The sequence below is a fragment of the Thermobia domestica genome, chromosome 5, assembly GCF_964235325.1.
Source record: "Thermobia domestica chromosome 5, izTheDome1.hap1.1, whole genome shotgun sequence".
Lineage (NCBI taxonomy): Eukaryota > Metazoa > Arthropoda > Insecta > Zygentoma > Lepismatidae > Thermobia > Thermobia domestica.
Window position 1 is genome coordinate 295,415,601 of NC_137458.1, and position 21,325 is coordinate 295,436,925.

Consider the following 21,325-nt stretch of genomic DNA (forward strand, 5'->3'; position numbering starts at 1 on the left):
AGCGAGGCTATATGAGACGGGACCTACTGATTAACGTGGGATCCGAACCACATTAGCTCCCGCCGGGAATCGAAGCCGGGTCTCCCACGCCAAACATTATTATTTAAGTCTAATAACTGTATGTTAAAACTATTTGTTTATTACAAACTAAATACAACTATTTTTTAATAAAAGTAGTTTACTAATCATTCAAAAACTGACATGAGGATATCCTACATCTTTCGTACAGTCGAACTCTTGCACCATTTCATAATGATCTCATCGGTTAGTTCAAGAAACATCTCAGCGGAATAAGTTTCACAGGACGAAGATGTGCCACAAGCTGTCCGAGAATCGATTAGAATAAATTGATTCCAAAGAGAAACAGAACACGCAACCTACGGTAAAATAGTTTCATTATGTTGGAGAAAAGGTTTGTGTCCAACCAAAGAACTTTCATGAGTAGCATCCATATGCTTCCAAAACGATGGCTCAAGTGTATTGTCAACCATTATGATTATTTTAGAAAGTGGTACCAGAATGTATCATAGTTCTGTTTCTATTACGGATTGAAATTCATGTTTGCCCCAGTCTATGTTTTATTGGCTCCATTGCACAATGCCAAATTTTAGAATTCATCATATTTGGTAAGATATATAGTAAAAAGCATAAAAATATATACATTTACAGAAGAAGCAGTAGAAAAAATCCCAACGTTTAATCCGCCCGCAAAAATAAGAAACCACTTAATACGAAAATAATTCTTCAGTTATTATAACGGATCTTTGTAGGGAAGTATTGTGAAAACTGCATGGGTATTGGAGATTATTCGGAACATTACTTAAGTTTTCATTTATGACGTTAGAGTTAGTGTTATCCCACGACCTGAAATGAAATGAAAATCTTTCAGTGTAACGTCCCACGATTATGGATGGCCTTTAGGCTAAGAAAGACGGATGGTTAAGGCAAGGGAATCATGACGAAAAAATTGGTGGAACGAGAATGTGGAAGGAAACAGGAGCGCTCGAGAAAACCATGGACACGATGTTCTCCCCCACTTGATTGAGGATCAAATCAAGGACTCCACACATCAGAGGTTTGACGTGTTCTACCAGTGAGCCCTCTATGCTACGAATTGTTTCAGCTACCACAGTCTGAATTACGTGACGGATTTTTTTTTAATTAAAAATCACTGAGTATAATTTTCTATTTATTTTTTATAATACTGTTTTATGAAGTCCTAATGACAAAGTTCATTTAAGGTATTTTTATCTCTAGTTAACATTTTACCTGACAAACCAATTCATCACAAAATAAGAACAAATACATCAACAACAATGAATGCACATAGCTATTTCCAAGTATTCAAACTCACCTTACATCTGTGCAAGCGAGGCAAGGAATATCCCTTATATTGCTTTTAATTAAATGTAAAGCAACAGCTACATCATCTTCTCCTAATGACGTATGTTCCGCGCATTTGAAGAAGAACTCTGCGTGTCCTCCAGGACAACCCACAGTCTCACAAACGCCTCCAATTCTTCCAGCCTCTAGTACATCTCCCCAACAACAAGGATCCCTCGTCACTGTAAACGCACCTTCTTTACAAGCAGAGCACCGCACACGCAGCTTCCCAGTGCGCATCTGTTTACACGCAGAACCGCAATACACATAGAAATGTGCTCGTCTCTTTTCATTATCTGAAAAGAAAATTAATTAGACAGTTATCATTCAAGCAGTTGACTAAGAAGAGAGTATACACCTGGATAAATTACAAGAAATATGTGTCACTGTTAGGAGTTCCTGTGTCACTGTTAGAATTATCTGAGTCACTATTAGGAGTATGTACGCTACTGTTAAGAATAGGTGTATTACTGTTAGGAGTAGGAAGAGACAAGCAACAGTTAACGTTATCTCCTATATACCAGTGTATTTTTTATACACGACTAAATCAATAAATAAACGATGTGTTTCAACAGGATAGAAACTACCATTTATTATTAACAATGAACAAAATGTTTTTTACCGCCAAAAAATTCGATTTTCTCGAAAAGTACGTAGAGAGGGGGTCTTTGGTTCGATACCATACAAAGTCAGTTTCTAGTAGACAACGTCGTCTCCGTGGGTTTTCTCGAGATTCTCTCGTTTCCTTCCACCAAATATTTTCTCGTCATTCACCCTCCTGAATCACCCATCTTCTTAAGCCTAAAAAGCATAACCATGGGATATAAAACTCGAAGTTTCATTTCATTTCATTTCAAAAACTACGCATGTGAATTTACCCTCAAGAAACTCATTTTGTTCAGCTTGATGTACTCTATCGATCGATATATGTCTTATCTATGGGCAATGTTATACTTAAACAAAAATTAAAATTTATAAGGTGGATTCAAGTTACAACACCTCCAATGTGCGGAGATAAACTGACCTCGCAAATTATATCTGAAAGTTTACTAAAATAAATAATTCATAATAATATACTTGAACCAAAGGTGTCCATACAAATTGGGGGGGGGGGAAGGATGCTCATGATTAAAAACGTGCCATTAAAATGATGTAAGGACGAGAAAAAGAGTAGTTGCAATATTCAAGCGAATTAGCAAAGAACAAAAGTTTTATTTAACACAGTAGCGAGAAGAGGAAGATATCAAAGGTTACATGTACTGAGCAAGTCTGAAAGCATGCATTTCTTTCCTTTTTTTGTTTCTTTGGTTTTGTGGGTGCGAGAGACAAGTTACAGAACATAAGAGATGGATAGTTGTGGTTTAATGTCCCTCGTTTACGTCTTTCAGACTTAAAATAATGGATGATAAATGCAAATGAATGGTGATGTAACAATTGATAAAATAAAGAAAAACGGAGGAAACGGAAGCACTCCGAGAAGATTTACAGTCGCGATGTCTCAAATGGGAGATTAGAATTGCTAGAGTTAATTTCCTTTCTCCGTAAGATTTACCTTTTTCTTGCATATTTTTACTTTCCTCGTAAAACGATTTCTTCCGTTTTTTAAAATAAATTAAAGAAATTATAGTCCTGGTCACTTATAAAAATGTTTTTATAAGTTAGTGCAAACAAAAATTGTATTTTGAACCATAAAAAAATGTAAGACTATTAAAAGATGCAAACTCTTCATTAAAATACAATAAAAAAGAACAAAGATCTGTACAATGTACTTTTTGTGTTTTATGTGTGACATTTAAAGGAAACGAAAATGCCCGTTTCCAATTAAAATTATTCTAGCAATACTTTATTCTCTGCAACCATGTATGTGTTTGTTATATATAAGTTTTGAATAACACATTTCGCTAAAAATCTCTTTTTATCACCTGAAAAAATTGGCAATCGTAGAACTCCTGAATGAGATTTTAAAGTAATATAAAATTAAACAGAATATCAGATAATTAATTTCACAAATCTTCCTCGGATTAATACAACAACGTCTGGTATTTCTAATCGTTCGAGGATTTAAGATTTTAAAAAAGAAAGATACAAGTAAACAACAAAGAAAAAATCTATGTCTTCATTTATGTCGTTTCGCCCTTAGAATTTACAGCAAGAATTTAACATAGAAGAAATGTAGCAAAACCAAATTATGGTTATCTAAACTGAACCACTTCTTTCAAACTTACAAATTAATCTCCGAGTAGAATTATACTCACCTGACTCTGATTCCAAACGTTTTCTCTCTTTCCCTGTGAGTTGTAAGTCCATCAGAGTCTCATTTAATGGTTTTGAACCTTCTGAATCAGGTTCCGTCGTCCCAACTGAATTGCTTGCACTTTCACTATCTGCATTCTTTTCCTTTACGTTTGGCTTTATTTTAACAGCATGAATGAAACTTTGTTGTCCCAAATCACATTCCTACAAAGACAGTTCTACCTTACTACAAACATAGAATAAAAAATAAAACAGACATACACCGGACTTCTACCTCCAAATAATTGAAAAATACTAGTTGATATGCTTGACATATCGACCATCTTGATATCTAAAACAGATACTTTGACTTTTCTTTTATTTAAGTTTTTTCAAGGAACACTCACTAAAAGATATGTTATGAAGACAGGTTGAGGCTCTAAACCAGATTAGCTTTAAATTTAACACATAATTTAAAAATATGAAATCAAGTGTTTTTACATCGGTTTAATGCTACTGCAGATCAAGAAGTTATTGAAAAGTTACTTATTTGTCAGAGAAATTAAAACTTCTGCGAAAAGTTTACATGCTACAAATTTACAGTGTCTGAGTGGTAAGTTGATAAAGCATGTAATCTTATAACTTGATACTCACAACAGCAACTGTACAAGTGTGTTTCCAGTGGTGAACAGAATGTCACAAAACTAGTTTTACATTACATACATATGTCGTTAGGAAAGAAGTTTTAGTGCAAAATGTTCACACTACTAGATCGTGCAAAAGAAGTCTTTCAAGTATAAGGAATTTACATTCATAGGAATTTAAATGTCACCAGTTTTTAACTGAATTAAAAAAAAAAAAAAAAAAATGAAAAATGACATTTTGAGAAGTAAAGAATGTGAGTTTCCAAGAGTTACTGACGAAGACGACAAAGATTGCTGAAAACGTTTAGTACAATTAAATGCACATTTGAATACAGTAAGTTATATATCAAAGATTCAATACCGTGTAAGTAACATTTAACCAATTTTACACGAGAAAAAAAAAAACTGGTTAAAAACTAGCTTCAGCCTCAACATACGCGGTATTTATTACTTTGAGGGAATAACAGAGCCATCTGTCGTGGTATAAATGTACTACTTATCCAAATTCTGTGCCATCCTGATTCTAATGGTATCAAAAACTCAAATTTGCCAAAACTGGAGATAGGTGGTGTTGAATCTCAGACGACGATATTCAGAAAATACAGTGATTTATTAATATCATTTCAACTACGTATATATTAACAGTTAATATAAAGTACCTATGAATCAAAAAGTATACTTAAAATAATATTACAGTATAATTTCGTAAAGTACAATTTGGAAACTTTATACCTATAATTAAATAATTATTGATATTCTTTCAACTGCAAATTTATTGATTCCTCCCTGCGAGAACTAATACTTCACGGCTTTATAAAAAGATACATATATGCGGTGAGCACAAAACAGTACCTGAGTTGAATAGTACTTTAACATCATAAGTACTATTCTACTCAAACTTTCGCAGTAATTACATGAACTCAAAATGGTTTTGATGATGTTGATTGGAATGACAAAAACGCGATGTGTGCGCCATCTATTACGCGGGAACCATCAAGGCGATAATCAAGCTCCAACCAAACTTTGTGAAGCGTAACTGATGTAATGTAATGTATAGCTGCCCTGATGCGTTTCTGAAGATCATGCAGGATTGTAGATAGTGGAAATACATAAACTAGGTCTCCTAGATCTCCAGGAACGCATTAGTACAGCTATGAGCTCCATTACATCGGTTATGCTTCACAAGTGTGGTTAGACCTGGATTATCATCTCGATGGCTTCTGCTTATTTAGACGGCACGTACATCGCGTATTTGTAGTTCCAATCAACACTATCAAAAACTTTTTGACCTCATGTAAATACTGTGAAAGTTTGAGCAGAGTAGTACTTATGATTTTAAAGTTAAACCCTTTTCAAACTCGGGACTGTTTTTGTGCTTACCTTGTATAATGTTAAAAAAGAATAAGCTTACAGACCAATAGATAAATACATAATTGATAACAATGGAACTAGTTAATATTAACCCTTAACTAGTGTGGTACGGGTAAGATCGCTGTAACGAGTAAGACTTTGGATGTATATTTTTTATTGCTCACGCTAGATGGTTGCACCAAGCAGTAGCTGAATTTTTTGCATTGCTCTCTAAGAAACAGTTGCGGCTGAAAGCGTGAATCATTCAGTTGGGAAGTTATAGCGCGCTCGGGTCTTCAAGACTCATACCACACGGTTGGGTTACAAATTTTGTTTCGACATATTCTAGCGTTTGATAAATTTTCGAACTCTTCTCTTTTTATTAACCATTCTATTTTGACTAAGGTGTGTGCCCAGTGTTGTATATCATTCTGTACATATTGTTGCTGGTTAACATCGCGATAGATTGCATTCGCCCACTGGCGGATCCACGGGGAGGGCGGAGGGGGCGACCGCCCCCTCCAAAGGGTTTTTTGAACTTTGAGCATTTATCATTGGGAAATACTAACATGGTCTTTTCCCCGACCGATCCAATATGTGTGACAAGCGTAGCATAGTCTAATGAAAATGTGTGGTACTTAATAGTACTTAATACAGACATATTTGAATTGTGAATACGTTTCTCCCTAGTTTCTTGGGGCGGTCACCATAAGCCCCAAAGGAGCGAGAATATGATTCATTCGTTGGACGAACAACTGTAAGAAGGAGAGTAAGACGGCTCATTCTTTGAACTAAAAACGTATATTTTAAAATTGTGTCCTAGATAAAGGATATGGGAATGGAATTCGGGTCCTGAAACTTCAAGTACCTTTACCTTGAATAAAGAGAAATATAGAATCTTCAGCGCTCCTTACCGGAAAGCTCTCTGAAACAGACTTTTCAGTTGGTTGATTGATTAATATGTATTTACGTCGTTTGCCAAAAGCGATGCTTTACAGAACGAGGACTAGAGTTTAATGTTGGATCTGAACCACTGTAGTGCGTTCGATGCTCACTCACCGGAAATCAAACCACAGAACCCCTTGCATCAAAGATACGTTCGCTAGCTTCTAGATCAACAAAGAGAGCCGTGACTTTTGGGGTTCAACACGGAAACATTAGGAACGGACCAGGGATTTATTATGACTTCAAATGGCATTTCATATTTTCTTGAGAAATAACACAAGTTTGTTATTGTAATTCATACATAAAAGACGAAATCCTGAGTGAGTAACTTCGTACAGGCCAAACCACTTAAGCTAGAAACTTGAAATTAGGACAGTATATAAGATTTGTTACGTAGGGTATTACTAAGGAAGGATTTTTTTTTTTTTTTTTTAATTCGAAGAAAGGAAGGGAGAATGGGGTGGAAATTACTTTAATAAGATGGCCATCTCTTCAAATCCGTTACGAGTAGAGACTTGAAATTTGGCATTTGGATTTCTCATTTAAAATAATTTGACACGCGTTTCAACTTTTTTTTTTTTTTTTTTTTTGATATTATAGTAAAATGGAGAAAAAAGAGATGGAAAGAAAAAGTGGCGGCGATTGCAAGTATTATAATAAGATATCAATATCTAAGAATCTTTGAAGGTTACAAACATGAAATTTCGTATATGGACTTTCCACTTAAAATAATTCAATACGTATAGCAGCATTTTTTATATTTTACCTAGAAGGAAAGAAAAGGGGTGGGATTATTATTATTATTATTATTATTATTATTATTATTATTATTATTATTATTATAAGATGCCATATCTCGGGATCCTTTGCGGTTAGAAACGTGAAAGTTGGTAGTTTGATTTTTCATTAAAAATAATTCAACATTTATTTGAACGTTTATTTTCACTTAACGTAGAAGAGAAGGAAAAAAGGTGGGGCTGGTTCATTAAAATGCCTTACGAGGTGTTTGAATTTCGTGACACAGTCTTAGCTCAATCCAATTCTATATGAAAGGCAGAAGGAAGAACGCGAAATATTGTGCCGCAGTACCACGTAGGAACATCTGCTACGGCCGTATGTCCACCAGATTGGGGATCTGGGGCGAGCCCCACCTAGAGGAAGGCTAGTATAATATACCTAGGTAATTTTATTGTTGTTGTAAGTATAACTATAATTATACTATGTTTCGTGGACCCCACACAATTATAGAGATAGATTAATTTTGTATTAATTTTTCTAACTGCTGTCCCGCAAGTTACTCAAAATATAAATGATTAGAGCAAATTGTGCAGTCTTTCGTTAAAATGAATGTTATCGTCAATACAGTATTTTCTTTTATGCAAGTACTGTGCCAGACAGTGCATCTCATATGTTGCGGTGACCGTGTGTGAAGTGAATCATGACACCGCCACGCCTCCGAAACGGAAGTACGTATTTAATTTAAATCTACAGAAAAAATACTCCCATTACAAAAAAAAAAAAAAAATATATATATATATACATACATACATATATATATATATATATATATATATATATATATATATATATATATATATATATATATATATATATATATATATATATATATATATATATATATATACAATTTCGGGTCCTAAAGTGGAATCTGGGAATCTTTTTTTTTTTTTTTTCCAATCCCTTCCAGCCCCGGATTCATATGAGTCCCATTCTTGCAAATTAAATACTGGTCACCTTGAAGCTACGCTCATCTTCGACAAAGCGAACCGCCCCTCCCAAACGATCCTCCTGGATCCGCTAGTGCATTCGCCACACTATTCTGAGGAAATATATGCAAGGTGTCCACATCTATTATATGATACCATTCCAGACCATAAACCCGACACTCGCATAACAATCTTGGCAGTGTATAACGCGGACCAGGAACATGTTATGAACGCCATGAACACAACGTTATCACATGTGTGTAATGAAAGCATGCTCTCGAGTATTGACCTCGGGCGGATGTTTGTCCAAGAGTGGGAAGTATTACACAGGACTTAATGGCCTGACAAATTTGCAATAAGAGAAAGCGATGTGCAACCAATGCAGCCATTCAGATGATTAAACCCAATACTAAACACAGGACCAACTTCAAATTGAGAGTACGAACCCACAGAAGTAGGTGCCTTACAGTCTCCATTTGCTCTGTTTCTGTCATATAGCCTTCAGTATGGTCCCTGTCTCTCTCTCCCACACATATGATTCCGTAGATCGGCATAGGTTCCCTGTCTTCATTCATATGTCACTTTCCCATTCTGCCCCTTGATTTCTTGACACGTAACTTCAAGTTTTGATGTTGGCCAATTTGGCAAAACAAAGTGCCATTTAATCAGAACCGACCGTATTGAAGTTATAAAGATTGATTGGTAGAAACCCATATTTAAGACCTTAACAAGGGCTTTCCTGTAGTTGTTCTCCGTATGACTTATGTTCGGAAAGATGTAAAAGATCGAAATATTGCGCATTTAAAAAATTTAACGAAAACACTTTCTCCACCCCCACTTCACTTGTATCTTCGTATGCGTTCTCCGTTGTATTCTACAAACACAAAAAATGTCACTATATACAACCATGTATTAGGAAGCGATGAAAAAACAAATCTTCCTTTATGAGCATGCTCACCTTCCCTAACGCGCTTGTTTCCCATGAGCCATTCTGCTTTACCCTGCACTGATGTAAATTTGATGCAACACTATCTTCTAAGGATCACACAACAGTTAGATCAGCGTTTTCCAACCTTTTTCAACTTGCGGCACACTACAGGTGTAACTTGAATTCTCGCGGCACACCCATATTATATATATATATATATATATATATATATATATATATATATATATATATATAAAATTACTATTATTATTTGTAAATATAAAATACCGTGGTATTTTTATGTGATTACTGATCTCCTTCTTACAGAGAAGAAAGCTCGATCACTGATTTTCCCCCGTGGTAAATCATTAGGCTTATTTTTTATTCTAATTTTAAAATAGAAAACAATTGCAATGAAATGTAGGATTCGGGTTTTAAAAATCCACTTTCTCTTTCGAAAACTGTATCTAACCTTTAACTAAAAGGGAAGATCACTAAATAACGAACAAATAAACAAATCACCTTTACTTTTAAAACACAAATATAGGTAATTTGTATACATGTTTGCTTTGTGAATTTATTGAATGATATATTAAAATTTCAAGTTACGAAATAGTCTACAACAATAAAGAAGCAATAATGGTCATGACAATGATAAAAACGTTTTTCAGCATTAAAAATGTACAGAAAAGTAACACATTATGAAACTTAAAATTGTAGATTTATAGTAGAGGTTCATAGTAATGTGAAATACAAGTATACATTTTCCATTATGTCTTGCAATTTGGTTCCTACAGAATTAATAATTTGTTTCGATTTCCTCGCGGCACACCAGCGGCCCATTCGCGGCACACCAGTGTGCCGCGGCACACCGGTTGGGAATCGCTGAGTTAGATGCATGCGTTTCGTACTTGTTGACACGACTGCACCGAGCATGCCTCACCAGTAAAGATATAATAACGCATCTGTCACAAAATACCTTTAAACCAGTCCTACTTTTCGACAGGCCCGTATCCACGGGGTCTAGGGGGCTCGGGTCCTCCTTAAATTGTTGCTGGCCCTCCTAAAATTTTCACGGTGGGCTTGCAAATGAACTATTATACGATGATGAACTATAATATGATTGGATACCCCCCCCCCCGAACTTCTACCGCCCCAACACATTTTTGGGCTGGCTACCAGCCTGCTTTTCGACACGTATGAAGACGAACGTGTCATATAAAGTAAACCCAAATTTTAACACACTTGGAATTGTGTTAGGAAGGTTGGAAATTCGAAACCATTTTATAATTGGCCACTCTCTGCCTTAAAGATCCCTACTAAAGTACTGTCATTGAAACGTGAAAAATTTACCGTTTAGTCAAACTAGGGTCCATGTTCCGTTAAGGGGTTCCAAAACAACACTGGACCTCTTAAGCTAACCTAACCTAATAGAACCAAATATAACGTTATATTATGAAATCAAACGAAAATCAATAGAAAGAAGCGGTGTCAAAGACACTGGACCCCCTTAACGGAACATTGACCTAAGCTAGATTTAATTACTGGTAAACTTTACAATACCCGCTTCAGTTGGTATGCCTATGCAGACACAAGAAAATTATGCCCAATTTATTTTAACAAAACGAGCCTAAACTATCCTAAGCTAACCCGACTCTACTCTATCCCACTTATCTCTACCTTACTTGCCTTTTAAAGTGGCCACTTATTGATTCGCAGCTGGGGCGTGTATTGTAAAGCTTACCTTTAATTAGATTTGCTAAAGTTTCAAAGATCGAAATAGCTAATGTATTGCCTTATGTAAAACCTTGTCCAGATTTGACCTTCTACTTTCAAAAAATAGATTTCGACTTATGAATAAGTATAAAGAATATTGAAACAACCTACCTCAATTACTATTGAATCGTGTAATTCCTTTCCAGCGAAAATTATTTTTAATTCTTCTGGTGATAATCCCAGCTTCGGGGCTACTACTTCCTTCACATTTTTTATATCCCATTTTGGGTCCAAATTAACACACAAAGTATTACCTGTATTTGTTTTAACGTAAATACTTAAAGTATTTGAAAGAGTTTGCTTTCCAAACCACAATAAGTGTAGCATTCCTCTAAAAATCCGATAGAGAAAATCAACAATAAAACTCATAACGCAATTCTGTTTATTTGGATTGCGATGGATCAGCTGGTATGTTCTTTTTCTTTTAAAAAGAGTTTTAGATTACTGTGAACATTTCCTACTTCATGATCAACATTTCCAACTTTCATTGAACTGCTTAACAATCTACCGATTTGTTTCACTTACTATTCGAAAAACAGAATAAACTATAATAAATATATAAATTCAACTACTGTTTTTGTGTTGAAAATAATGTTATAACTATGTGTAATATATTTAATTATTTCTTTCTTCGGATATAGTATACGTAAGACCGTCTGAGTTCCAGAAGAAGCTGGACGCTCATACTTTTAGGGATTATTCATTGTGTATCTACGAACTTAGAAAGGGGGTAACAAACCCACTTCCATTTACTTATCCACTGATACGAAAATAAAAAAGAACGTACCTATTTGCCCTTGTACTTTATATGCTATAGCGCATTACATTATATGCAACAAGGATTTTGGTCTGCATCATGATATAAATTTAAAAATATTTAACATTTTTCGAATCGAAATCAACAAAATTTATTCTAGAAAGTAAAAATAGAATGTTAAGCACATATAATGAAGACAACGCAGTGATTTAATTTGGTAACGTATAAATATATAATATGAAGTATCCTCGCGCACGGAAGACAGGGGGTTCTCATGTATACTATTACCCTTTCTTCTTCATGGGGTGATGTTCATAAATTCTTTCACTTTTTGTATGTAGATGATTATGACGGTGAAGGTGTGAAAGGGAGATATGGCGTTCAGTGGGCTGTTGAAATACACATGGAAGCTTACGAAAAGTTCGAACACTAACTCAAACTATACATTTCATTCTAGATTTCTAAGATCTGTAACAGGCAAGTAAGTATCTTATTTGCTTAAAATTATTCACAACAGCAACAGGGGTCGAACAATTTGCCTTGCACTATGAATTTAATATCGTAGATATTCCGGTGCAGCATGATAATATAAGGGCCAAATTTGGCAAATCTTTGGTACGGTTAGAAGATTTTGCTTTAGACAAATGATTGAATGATACTACATTGCTATTCCAGTTTATGGGGGCACAATTTTGTAAAATTTACGGAAAAAAACAAATTATGATTTCGAAAAAGGAACATAAGAAATCCGATTATATGTCGCTCTTACCTGTAGGATGCGTAAAATACTAGAATATCTAATACAAAATCTTCACTTATAAGCACATAACAGTGCACTGTTAAGCATTGAAGCAATAATTGGCAATGTTGAAGATATGAAACCGGTACTTAATGATCGGAGTATCCAAAAGATGTCCAAAAAGTGTCCGACTCGTTTCAATGGGCTGTCTGAGCTAATGTTCTGGTAGTGAGTATCCGAGAAGAGTGTTAAGATATGGCAGAACTTGCTGATGTCGTGTTCAAATACCAAAGAAAATTAAAACACGGATTTGAAAAATGAAAATGAAATGAAATCTTTAAGTTTTACGTCCCACACTTATATCCGTTAGGCTAAAGGAGACGGTGAAGATCAGAAATAAATGAAATGGTGAAATGAAGAAAGTGGGAGGAAACGGGAGAACCCCGAGAAAACCCACGAGCACGATGTTTGCCCACCACAAAGTCCACACGGCGCGAGCTGGGATCTAACCAGGGACCCCAAGCACCGGAGGTGAACGCTCTACCACTGAGCCACCGCGCCCCCCAAAACACCGATTTGAATTGCCTGACGTGATAAAGAATAAAATATTAGGATTTCAAAGGTATTCCTAATTTTTAATTTGGGGTATGTTTAGTACAAGGGGTCCAAAATCACGTAAAAAACACAAAATTTACAGGAGAAATGGATGATGCAAGTACTTAGACATAACATAACGTAACCAAATGTAACCTAACCTAACATAAACTAACGTAAGCTAACCTGAACTAACCTAAACTAACGTAATATTAGTAGAAATGAGCGACATTCTATCATTTTTTGGAAAATTATGCGGGACTCCTACGCTAATATAACATAAACTAAACTAACCTAACGTAACCTAAACTAGCCTAACCTTACTTAAACTAACCAACCCTACCCTAAACTAACCGAATGTGAACAGAAACTGCCACAATTGTATCACTTTTTAGAGAAAAGATCTGGACCCCTTCTGCTAAACATAGGCCTTTAATTTCTCATATCCGTAGGGAAAAGAACGTAATTAAATTTTTGCAAGATTGTGAGTTGCTCAAGCGTGATGTAATGTGTCAGAAATGCGACGTAAAATAAAAGAAATAAATTGGTAGTGAAAAGATGCAGAGGAAAGAAGAAGGGACTGGTGAAAATTCCAGTGGAGCGTAAGTTGCCATACGTAGTTTACGGGCATACTACCAACGCTGACGCGCTTGCTTCCTGCGGACACGCCCCTTCACTACCGCTCTGGTATTCAGACTGATGCACTTCTGCCCTGACTCGGTTAGATAGTATTCGTACTTTATTAGTGCTCACCTAGCATGAATTGGTTTCTTTTTTTAAGTTAGTTCGTGTTTTATACTTAGCCTCCATAAAAGTGAATCTGCACTCATTCATACATCTGCTCCGTTAAGAAACACAACTAAGGAAGTAAGCGTGCATTTCCTGCTAAGAAAAGTTCATATTTCTGAATATAAGTATGCCCTCATAAAATGGGATAGCGGGCCGCGGTGGCTCAGTGGTAGAGCGTTCACCTCTGGTGCTTGGGGTCTCGGGTTCGATCCCAGCCCCCGCCAAGTGAACTTTGTGGTGGACAAACACCGTGTGCGTGGGTTTTCTCGGGGTTCTCCCGTTTCCTCCCACTTTCTTCATTCCACCATTTCACTCATTTCTCATTATCACCGTCTCCTTTATCCTAACCGACATAACCGTGGGACGTAAAACTCAAAAATTTCATTTCATTTCAAAATGGGATAGCACGAATATCATTCCTAAGAAATTCATTCCGTGGTGTCTTAATAATTCACCCTAAACTAAACTACTCCAGCCATACGTTTTAAAAATCTTATTCAATATGAATACCTTAAAAGTAGTATTTATAGGGAATAATTTCCTCGAAATTTTACCATAAAGAAATATATATATATATATATGTTGAAACCCTTCTTTGCATGTAACATGTCTCTTAACTAACGTAGCATAGTACTCTTCCATTAAGAAGCGCTTCAACATCTTAAATAAAATGAATATTGGGTAAGCCTTACAACACATGCCACAGCTGCGCATCCATAAGTATAAACGCCTAAAAAGGGTGTAGTAGAGTATGGTCGGGTTAGCTTAGGGAAGTTTGCACTCATTCGATAAAATTAATCGAGTGATTTTTATGTTTTCTTTATTCTTGTTAGTTACATCAGAGGAAAGAGATTAGAAGAGATAGATAAAGAGGATGTTGAGGAACGTGTCGTAAGGATTGCCAACGAGGAAACAGAAAAGCCAGGAAAGACAGAAGAAGTTAAAGTTAGCTTGGAATCTGTTACAGGAGAAGGTGAAGAAAAGGTATTGTATTTTCAGTTTTCTTGTGAGGGTTTATGAGTGATATACTGTAATATATTCGATTATTCCACTCAAAAACTTTATCGTAGGTTTCCCTTTCATTAGGGTTATGCGTTATGTATCATAATTTTAGAAAAACATGTAGATGCTCTAAGATTCATATTTAACATAGAAAAAGAACTCACCTTACATCCGGTACTTTTGTATCCCGGTTAAACAGGATTGTTCGAATTGTTCTCATTGTGGAAAAAAGAAAAAGAAAATCTTGGAAAAATATACTTAGATTGAAATAATGATCTTAATGTGATTAATTATTTTCTTCAATCTTGTTTTTCATTACACTTGATCAAATTCGCTATAACTGTACCGGTAACTCTAATCTGGGATCGGGCCGCGGTGGCTCACTGGTAGAGCGTTCACCTTTGACGCTTGGGGTCCCGGGTTCGATCCCAGTCCCCGCCAAGTGAACTTTGTGGTGGACAAATACTGTGTGCGTGGGTTTTCTCGGGGTTCTCCTGTTTTCCCACACTTTCTTCATTCCACCATTTCATTCATTACTCATCATCACCATCTCCTTTAGCCTAACAGGCATAACCATGGGACGTTAAACTCAAAGATTTCATTTCATTTTCTAATCTGGGACCGAAAGCAATGCGACTACATTCCCTTTATTTGCAGTACATATTCGCGCATTAGTACAAGCAAATAGTAAAACGTCTTTCTCCATGTGCCAATTAATTACAAATTGAAAGTGCTTCGCTTAGAGAAGGATCTCTCAACCCAACATTTGGATAATTACATATATACAAACGAAAAAAAATTTCATTAAAAAGGAAACACATTCTTAATTATAAATGCACTTCTTTTTAATGCCATAATTTGACACTAGACCCTACAAACGCTTTCTTTAAAAGAAAGTTACTAAAGTTCTATTTTCTCAACACTACACCTGGATAATTACACACACATAACGACGAAAATAGTTCCATTAAAAAAGAAGATCGGAGAGCCCTTGAATTCTTCTTATTTATCTAGTGGAATATGTGGCGTATAGTACGATTGTCAAATGTTACAAAATCCTTTAATCATAAAAGATATTGTAAGAAACGAAATTGGCAATTATAATATTTTCCATAAGTAAAAGCTTTGCTTTGTATATAATTAAACACAAACAAACTATTTGCTGAGCAAAACAGTGTATTCACATTAAGAGAACTACATGCATGTGACAGTTTCGCCAACTAACATTTTGGCTTCATCAGATAGTGTCTGATGGAACCAAAATGTTAGTTGGCGAAACTGTCACACGTATGTAGATTTTTAAATGTGAATATATTGTTTTGCTCAGCAAATAATTTATTTGTGTCAAATTAGCAGCTAAAAAGAGATTTTTTAAAAGTTTCAATTTTAATTCTTTAAAGAAACAAGAAAACATTTTTTCAAATTCAGTTAAGTCTTTTAGATTTTTGTATTTTTTTGAGAAAATTTTTTACTTTCAATAAGTAGTTACTGCTTGAATACTTGTGATCCGAGTATCATGGCTGATACGTCATTCGCTTCAGAATTAAACAAACTTCCAAACCGCATGTGTGGATGATGTACGAAAGAAGGAAAATTTAGGGTAAAATCGGAAATTTCCCTTCAAAAAATTATTTATTTGAAACTTAGTGCCCCCTCTAGAACGGCCTTGGTTACAGGTACTCAACATAATGTATTTTTAAAATACTACCTATGTGTAATGTGTTGCTAAGTTTCATTGCAATATCTAGGGTAGTTACGAGAGAAAATGTTTGACAATACCAAATTTCATATATAAATAGGGAAAAAAGTAGAATATATAAAATAAAAGTTCCCAAAGAAAATATCCGAGTATCATTATCTTCAAAATAAAACAATCTTTGAATTGGTACCATGCACGCGAATTTATAATGTACAGAAAAAGGGAAATTTGGAATAAATTTGGAAATTTCCCTCTTTTATTTATTTTATAATTTTATTTTATTTGGTACCTTCTGGAGCGGTCCTGGCTACAGATATCCGAATATCATCTATCTCGAAATATGGAATGATAGAATGTGTCATTTGCCAAACCATTGTCTATCACCCTGTGTATTCTTAACTTTATATTTCGCCAATATGTTATATATTACACATGTTTTGTTCAATTAAAATTAAATACTAACCTTGTATCCCAAAAGAATATTGTATCATACATAATATAATACAATATTCTTTTAGGATACAGAGTTAGTACTTAATTTTAATGTAGTAATATGTATCCTGTAGCGTCTATTAGCAAATACTTGTTTGTACAGTTGTCAGCAAAAGTGGATACCTTTATCCTAAACATTTCTTTATCAATAACTCTTTTTTTTTTTATTATTAATTTTTCTGTTTTAGTACAGTTTTCTTGGATACAGAGAGGAGTACGTCAGTGAAAACTACATTCAAATTGGTATCACAATATAGAAGGAGGTGTGCTCTTCTGGTGCTGAGTGTGTATTTTTGGTGTTAAAAATACTTGTTCATTTTTTTGCAGACAGAAAGAAAACGGATTGTAGTGACTGAAGAAAATCAGTATGAGGCCATCGCACAGACAATTACCCCTCTTTATGATATTCCTTATCCAGAGCAACTGAAGATTAAGTTCAAAAACTGCAAAGATGTTCTCAAGTTATTTGTAACGAATCTACGGAATGAAAAAACAAAAATACGAAACTTGAAACATGGAATGCCGTGCTTTCTGGAAAAAGTTAAGCCATCGGTTAGTATTCAGAGTTTTGTTATTTACTTGAAATTTATGACTTTTGTCATGTCTAAGTAGTTAAGAGTCTTCATCCCGGCGAAATTAAACTATCGCTAATTTTACATTAATTATGTGATATCTTCCAATAGATAAAAGATAATTGATATGGAACAAGAGCGCCCTAGACAATATTATTTTGCGTGAGGTACCGTTATCACAAGTCACCTAGTGGCTTTCCGTTTTCAGCTGTTTAGAAACGCGAAAGTAAATGCCGATTTTCAAAATGCCTCGAAATCGAAAGCAGATAAGTGAGTCATGATAACGGTTTCTCATGTAAAATAATATTGTCTAGGACGCTCTTGTTCCACATTTCGGTTATCTTTTATCTATTTGAAGATATCACATAATTACTGTAAAATTAGCGGTATTTTAATTTCACCGGGATGAAGACTCTTAATATTGTCACTCTTTGTACGAAAATCCTTGATTCGATTCCACCCGTGCAGTTTCGATCACATATGCATGTGTAGTAGATTAGTGATAACCAATTTATAATACATTGTGGGCCAGGACAAAATAAGAATTACTCTTGGACCATTTTCTAATTTCTTTGCCCTCGTTGAATGTACATCAATCATATAATTTCCAATGCTTTATTATATTCTGTTTCTTATTTCATGTGTCTAGGCCAAACAGGACCTGAAATACAAAAATTTTGTTTAAAAAAAAAAAAAAAAGCTTGATGTAATTTTTATTTTTCTTAATTAAAAAAAAATAATAATAATGATTAGAAAAAGGGATGAAAAGTTTCTGGATAATTAGTTATAGGAAATGGCTTTATGCTATAGCCAAATTATGCTACCAAAATCAAGTTTTGCATCCTGTTGTCTCTTTTTGCTTAAGGGGGCAGACTACTAAATATTTTTGAAAGACTAATAATTTTTCTTTTGCCCGTTTTTCGTAAGTGGAAAGAGGTAATAAAATGTAACTTACCACAATAATAGATAATGCTATTCTACACCCGAAAATACGGATCGAAAGAATTTTCAGTGTTGCCATCCATAGAAATAACAGTGTGACCAGAATTTGAATTACTCAAAAATCTAGGTAAAGGCAGCGACTAGAAAAATAAACTCAACGGTAATTGATGACTTATCATGCTGTCTATCCTTCTTGTTTACTACTTTTTAAATAATATTTCGATTTATTTTATAAACCTTACATAAATTCTTACAAAATAAATAAGTCATTACAAAATAAATAGAAACATTATTTAAAAAGTAGTAAACAAGAAGGATAGACAGCATGATAAGTCATCAATTACCGTTGAATTCATTTTTCTAGTCTCTGCCTTTACCTAGATTTTTGAGTAATTCAAATTCTGGTCACAATGTAATTTCTATGGATGGCAACACTGAAAATTCTTCCGATTTGTATTTTCAGGTGTAGAATAACATTATCTATTATTGTGGTAAGTTACATTTTATTACCTCTTTTCACTTACGAGAAACGGGCAAGAGAAAAATTATTAGGTTTTCAAAAATATTTAGTAGTCTGCAGCCTTAAGAATGACTTTGAGCTTCTACGCTTCAATTCCTTTCGAATGGATAACTATGAATGGTTTACCTAAAGCCTTCCGGTATGATGCTCACTCTGTTATATATTTATATATTATGATATGATGGAGCCTTTAGTTTCAATATAGACTAGCAGAAGGCTAGAGCAGAACATTCAAAATATTGTCTGAATAATCAATTTAATCTCATTTAAGTAAGCCATTTATTGTAGTTTACTCATTCAAGTATGCACACAATTCACTTAATATTCAATCCCTTTTCCTAACCAAGTCCACATTTTCACAGGTCAAAATGTGGACGTAGTATCGGGGGAAAAGGAATCTACAACACAGATAAATTAATTATGTAAATAAAACTATATTTGTAAAACAGTCATCTATTTAATTATTATACCTTTGGAGATTAAGTAACTGTGGATCTCTTAAGATTTTTATACAGTAAAAACTGCCTTCAACGAATTTTTTATTAGATTGAAATAATTCACGGTCCCTGAATTTAAGGGTGAAAAATGTTACATTCCCTTCATTAAATCGAAACTGAGTTATGCGGACAATGGAATTCAAAGTAAGCCCTTTAACGGAAAATTTCAAATTCCAGAATCCAATGTTTAGAAACTTTCTAGATATCCTGTAAAAGGTTAGATGTATGTACACTACATTGTCTGAGGAAAGATCTTCGTTCTTTTGTTATCTTACTTATACATTTAATCTTTAGTCGACCAAGCCTGTTCAGCAATATAAAATTCTAGATATCACGAGATTTGAATAAAATGCAATTTTCTTAGAGTTATTTTCAAATACCAGTAACTCATCTCCTAATTAATCTAAAAACATTTAAAACATGAAGCAGAATACAGTACACGCAGTAAACCATATAGAATACAAGGGAGCCAAAAGAACAGGGGGACCGCAAGAAAGAAAGTATCATCTGTTTTGTGTCTTGGTCTAAGGTAACCAACTTAACTGCAGAACATTTGAAAGAAGTATATCTTTTGTGTGTTTTGTGTTCATTACAAGTGTGGCATGTATTATCTTGTAGCAGAAGTAAATGCTGTAATTCAATAAAATATGTACAATCAGTAATAAAAGTTATTTCCGTTTTGTAAAATTTAGTTTAGAAATAATGGTGGTAGGGCTTGAACGTACAAAAATTACATTATTTTTAATTCACCCAAAACTGTACTCAAATTGCCCTTTCATTCTAAACTTATTTACGAATATAATTTCATCAAACAGAAAGAACTTTTGTCGCTGACTGTATATCATTTTATTTTACCTCAGAAGTCAGTATGTTCATTATATGTAAATTTATGATTTGTCTTTTATTTTGTTATTGTTTTATTTATTTATTTATTTATTTATTTATTTATTTATTTATTTATTTTAGCGTAGAACTACCTTCGTTAACCAGAAAGCTATCTTTAACGGAATTTTTTGTGAGTCTTATTCTATTCCGCTAAAGACAGGTTTTACTGTTTATGGCATTATTTTTCAAAGTTAGGACTATAAAACAACACTATTTTTTTTTTCTTCTTCAAAGAAATCACCTATCTTCTGAGTGTGAGAAAAAGTGTGCACTTGGTGGTAAAACGGAACGTTAAATTCCAAACAAATAAACCTAGATAATTGACGAGAGGAGAGAGTATTTGAAACAAAGTAATTTCATTTACATTTTTTTTTTTTCATTTGGAAACATTACTACATACAACAATGTTTACATTATTTGTAAATCTCGTTCGGGTCATTGAAAATTTACTTAAAAGTCAAGAAGTCCAAGGAAACTGAATGACGAGGTGTAATCAAAAAATACGGTACATCAAAGCAATAAGCGTACATGGAACTTGATTTAATCTCCTTTAAAGTACTGTCCTTGGCTAGCAATGCATTTATACCAACGTTGAATCCATGACTGGAAGGCTTCTTTTGGAAGGGAGTTTATCTGCCCTGTAGTGGCCCTCTCAATGTTTAGAATGGTGTCAAAACGTTTTCCTTTAAGCTCAGTTTTAATTTTTGGAAGGAGACAGAAGTCGCGTAATACTGTATCTGGAGATCACAGTGAATGTGGACAGACAGAAGTGTATTTTTCGTCCTAAAACTTGCGGATCAAAAAGCAAGGTGTGGCACGGCACGTTTTTGTAGTGAAGAAGGAAGCCATTTG

At 34.4% G+C, this 21,325-nt stretch overlaps 2 protein-coding genes across 3 annotated transcripts in view; one reads left to right on the top strand and one right to left on the bottom strand.

The window, feature by feature from the left end:
• The window catches only part of LOC145686715 (E3 ubiquitin-protein ligase parkin-like), a 35,577-nt gene extending 24,029 nt beyond the window's left edge, over window positions 1-11,548 (bottom strand). The window contains exons 1-3 of the mRNA XM_081760298.1: window positions 11,097-11,548; window positions 3,639-3,840; window positions 1,355-1,679 (exon numbers count right to left, since the gene is read on the bottom strand). Coding sequence (XP_081616424.1) covers window positions 1,355-1,679; window positions 3,639-3,840; window positions 11,097-11,354 — 785 coding nt within the window. The 5' untranslated portion in view covers window positions 11,355-11,548. The remainder of the gene's footprint in view (window positions 1-1,354; window positions 1,680-3,638; window positions 3,841-11,096) is intronic.
• Window positions 11,549-12,048: 500 nt separating this feature from the next.
• The window catches only part of LOC145686714 (tRNA (uracil-5-)-methyltransferase homolog B-like), a 42,099-nt gene continuing 32,822 nt past the window's right edge, over window positions 12,049-21,325 (top strand). The window contains exons 1-3 of one of the 2 annotated variants that reach the window (XM_081760297.1): window positions 12,049-12,223; window positions 14,698-14,848; window positions 17,385-17,609. In XM_081760297.1, the coding sequence (XP_081616423.1) occupies window positions 12,117-12,223; window positions 14,698-14,848; window positions 17,385-17,609 (483 nt within the window). In that variant the 5' untranslated portion in view covers window positions 12,049-12,116. The remainder of the gene's footprint in view (window positions 12,224-14,697; window positions 14,849-17,384; window positions 17,610-21,325) is intronic. The other variant, XM_081760296.1, reaches the window with a different exon arrangement.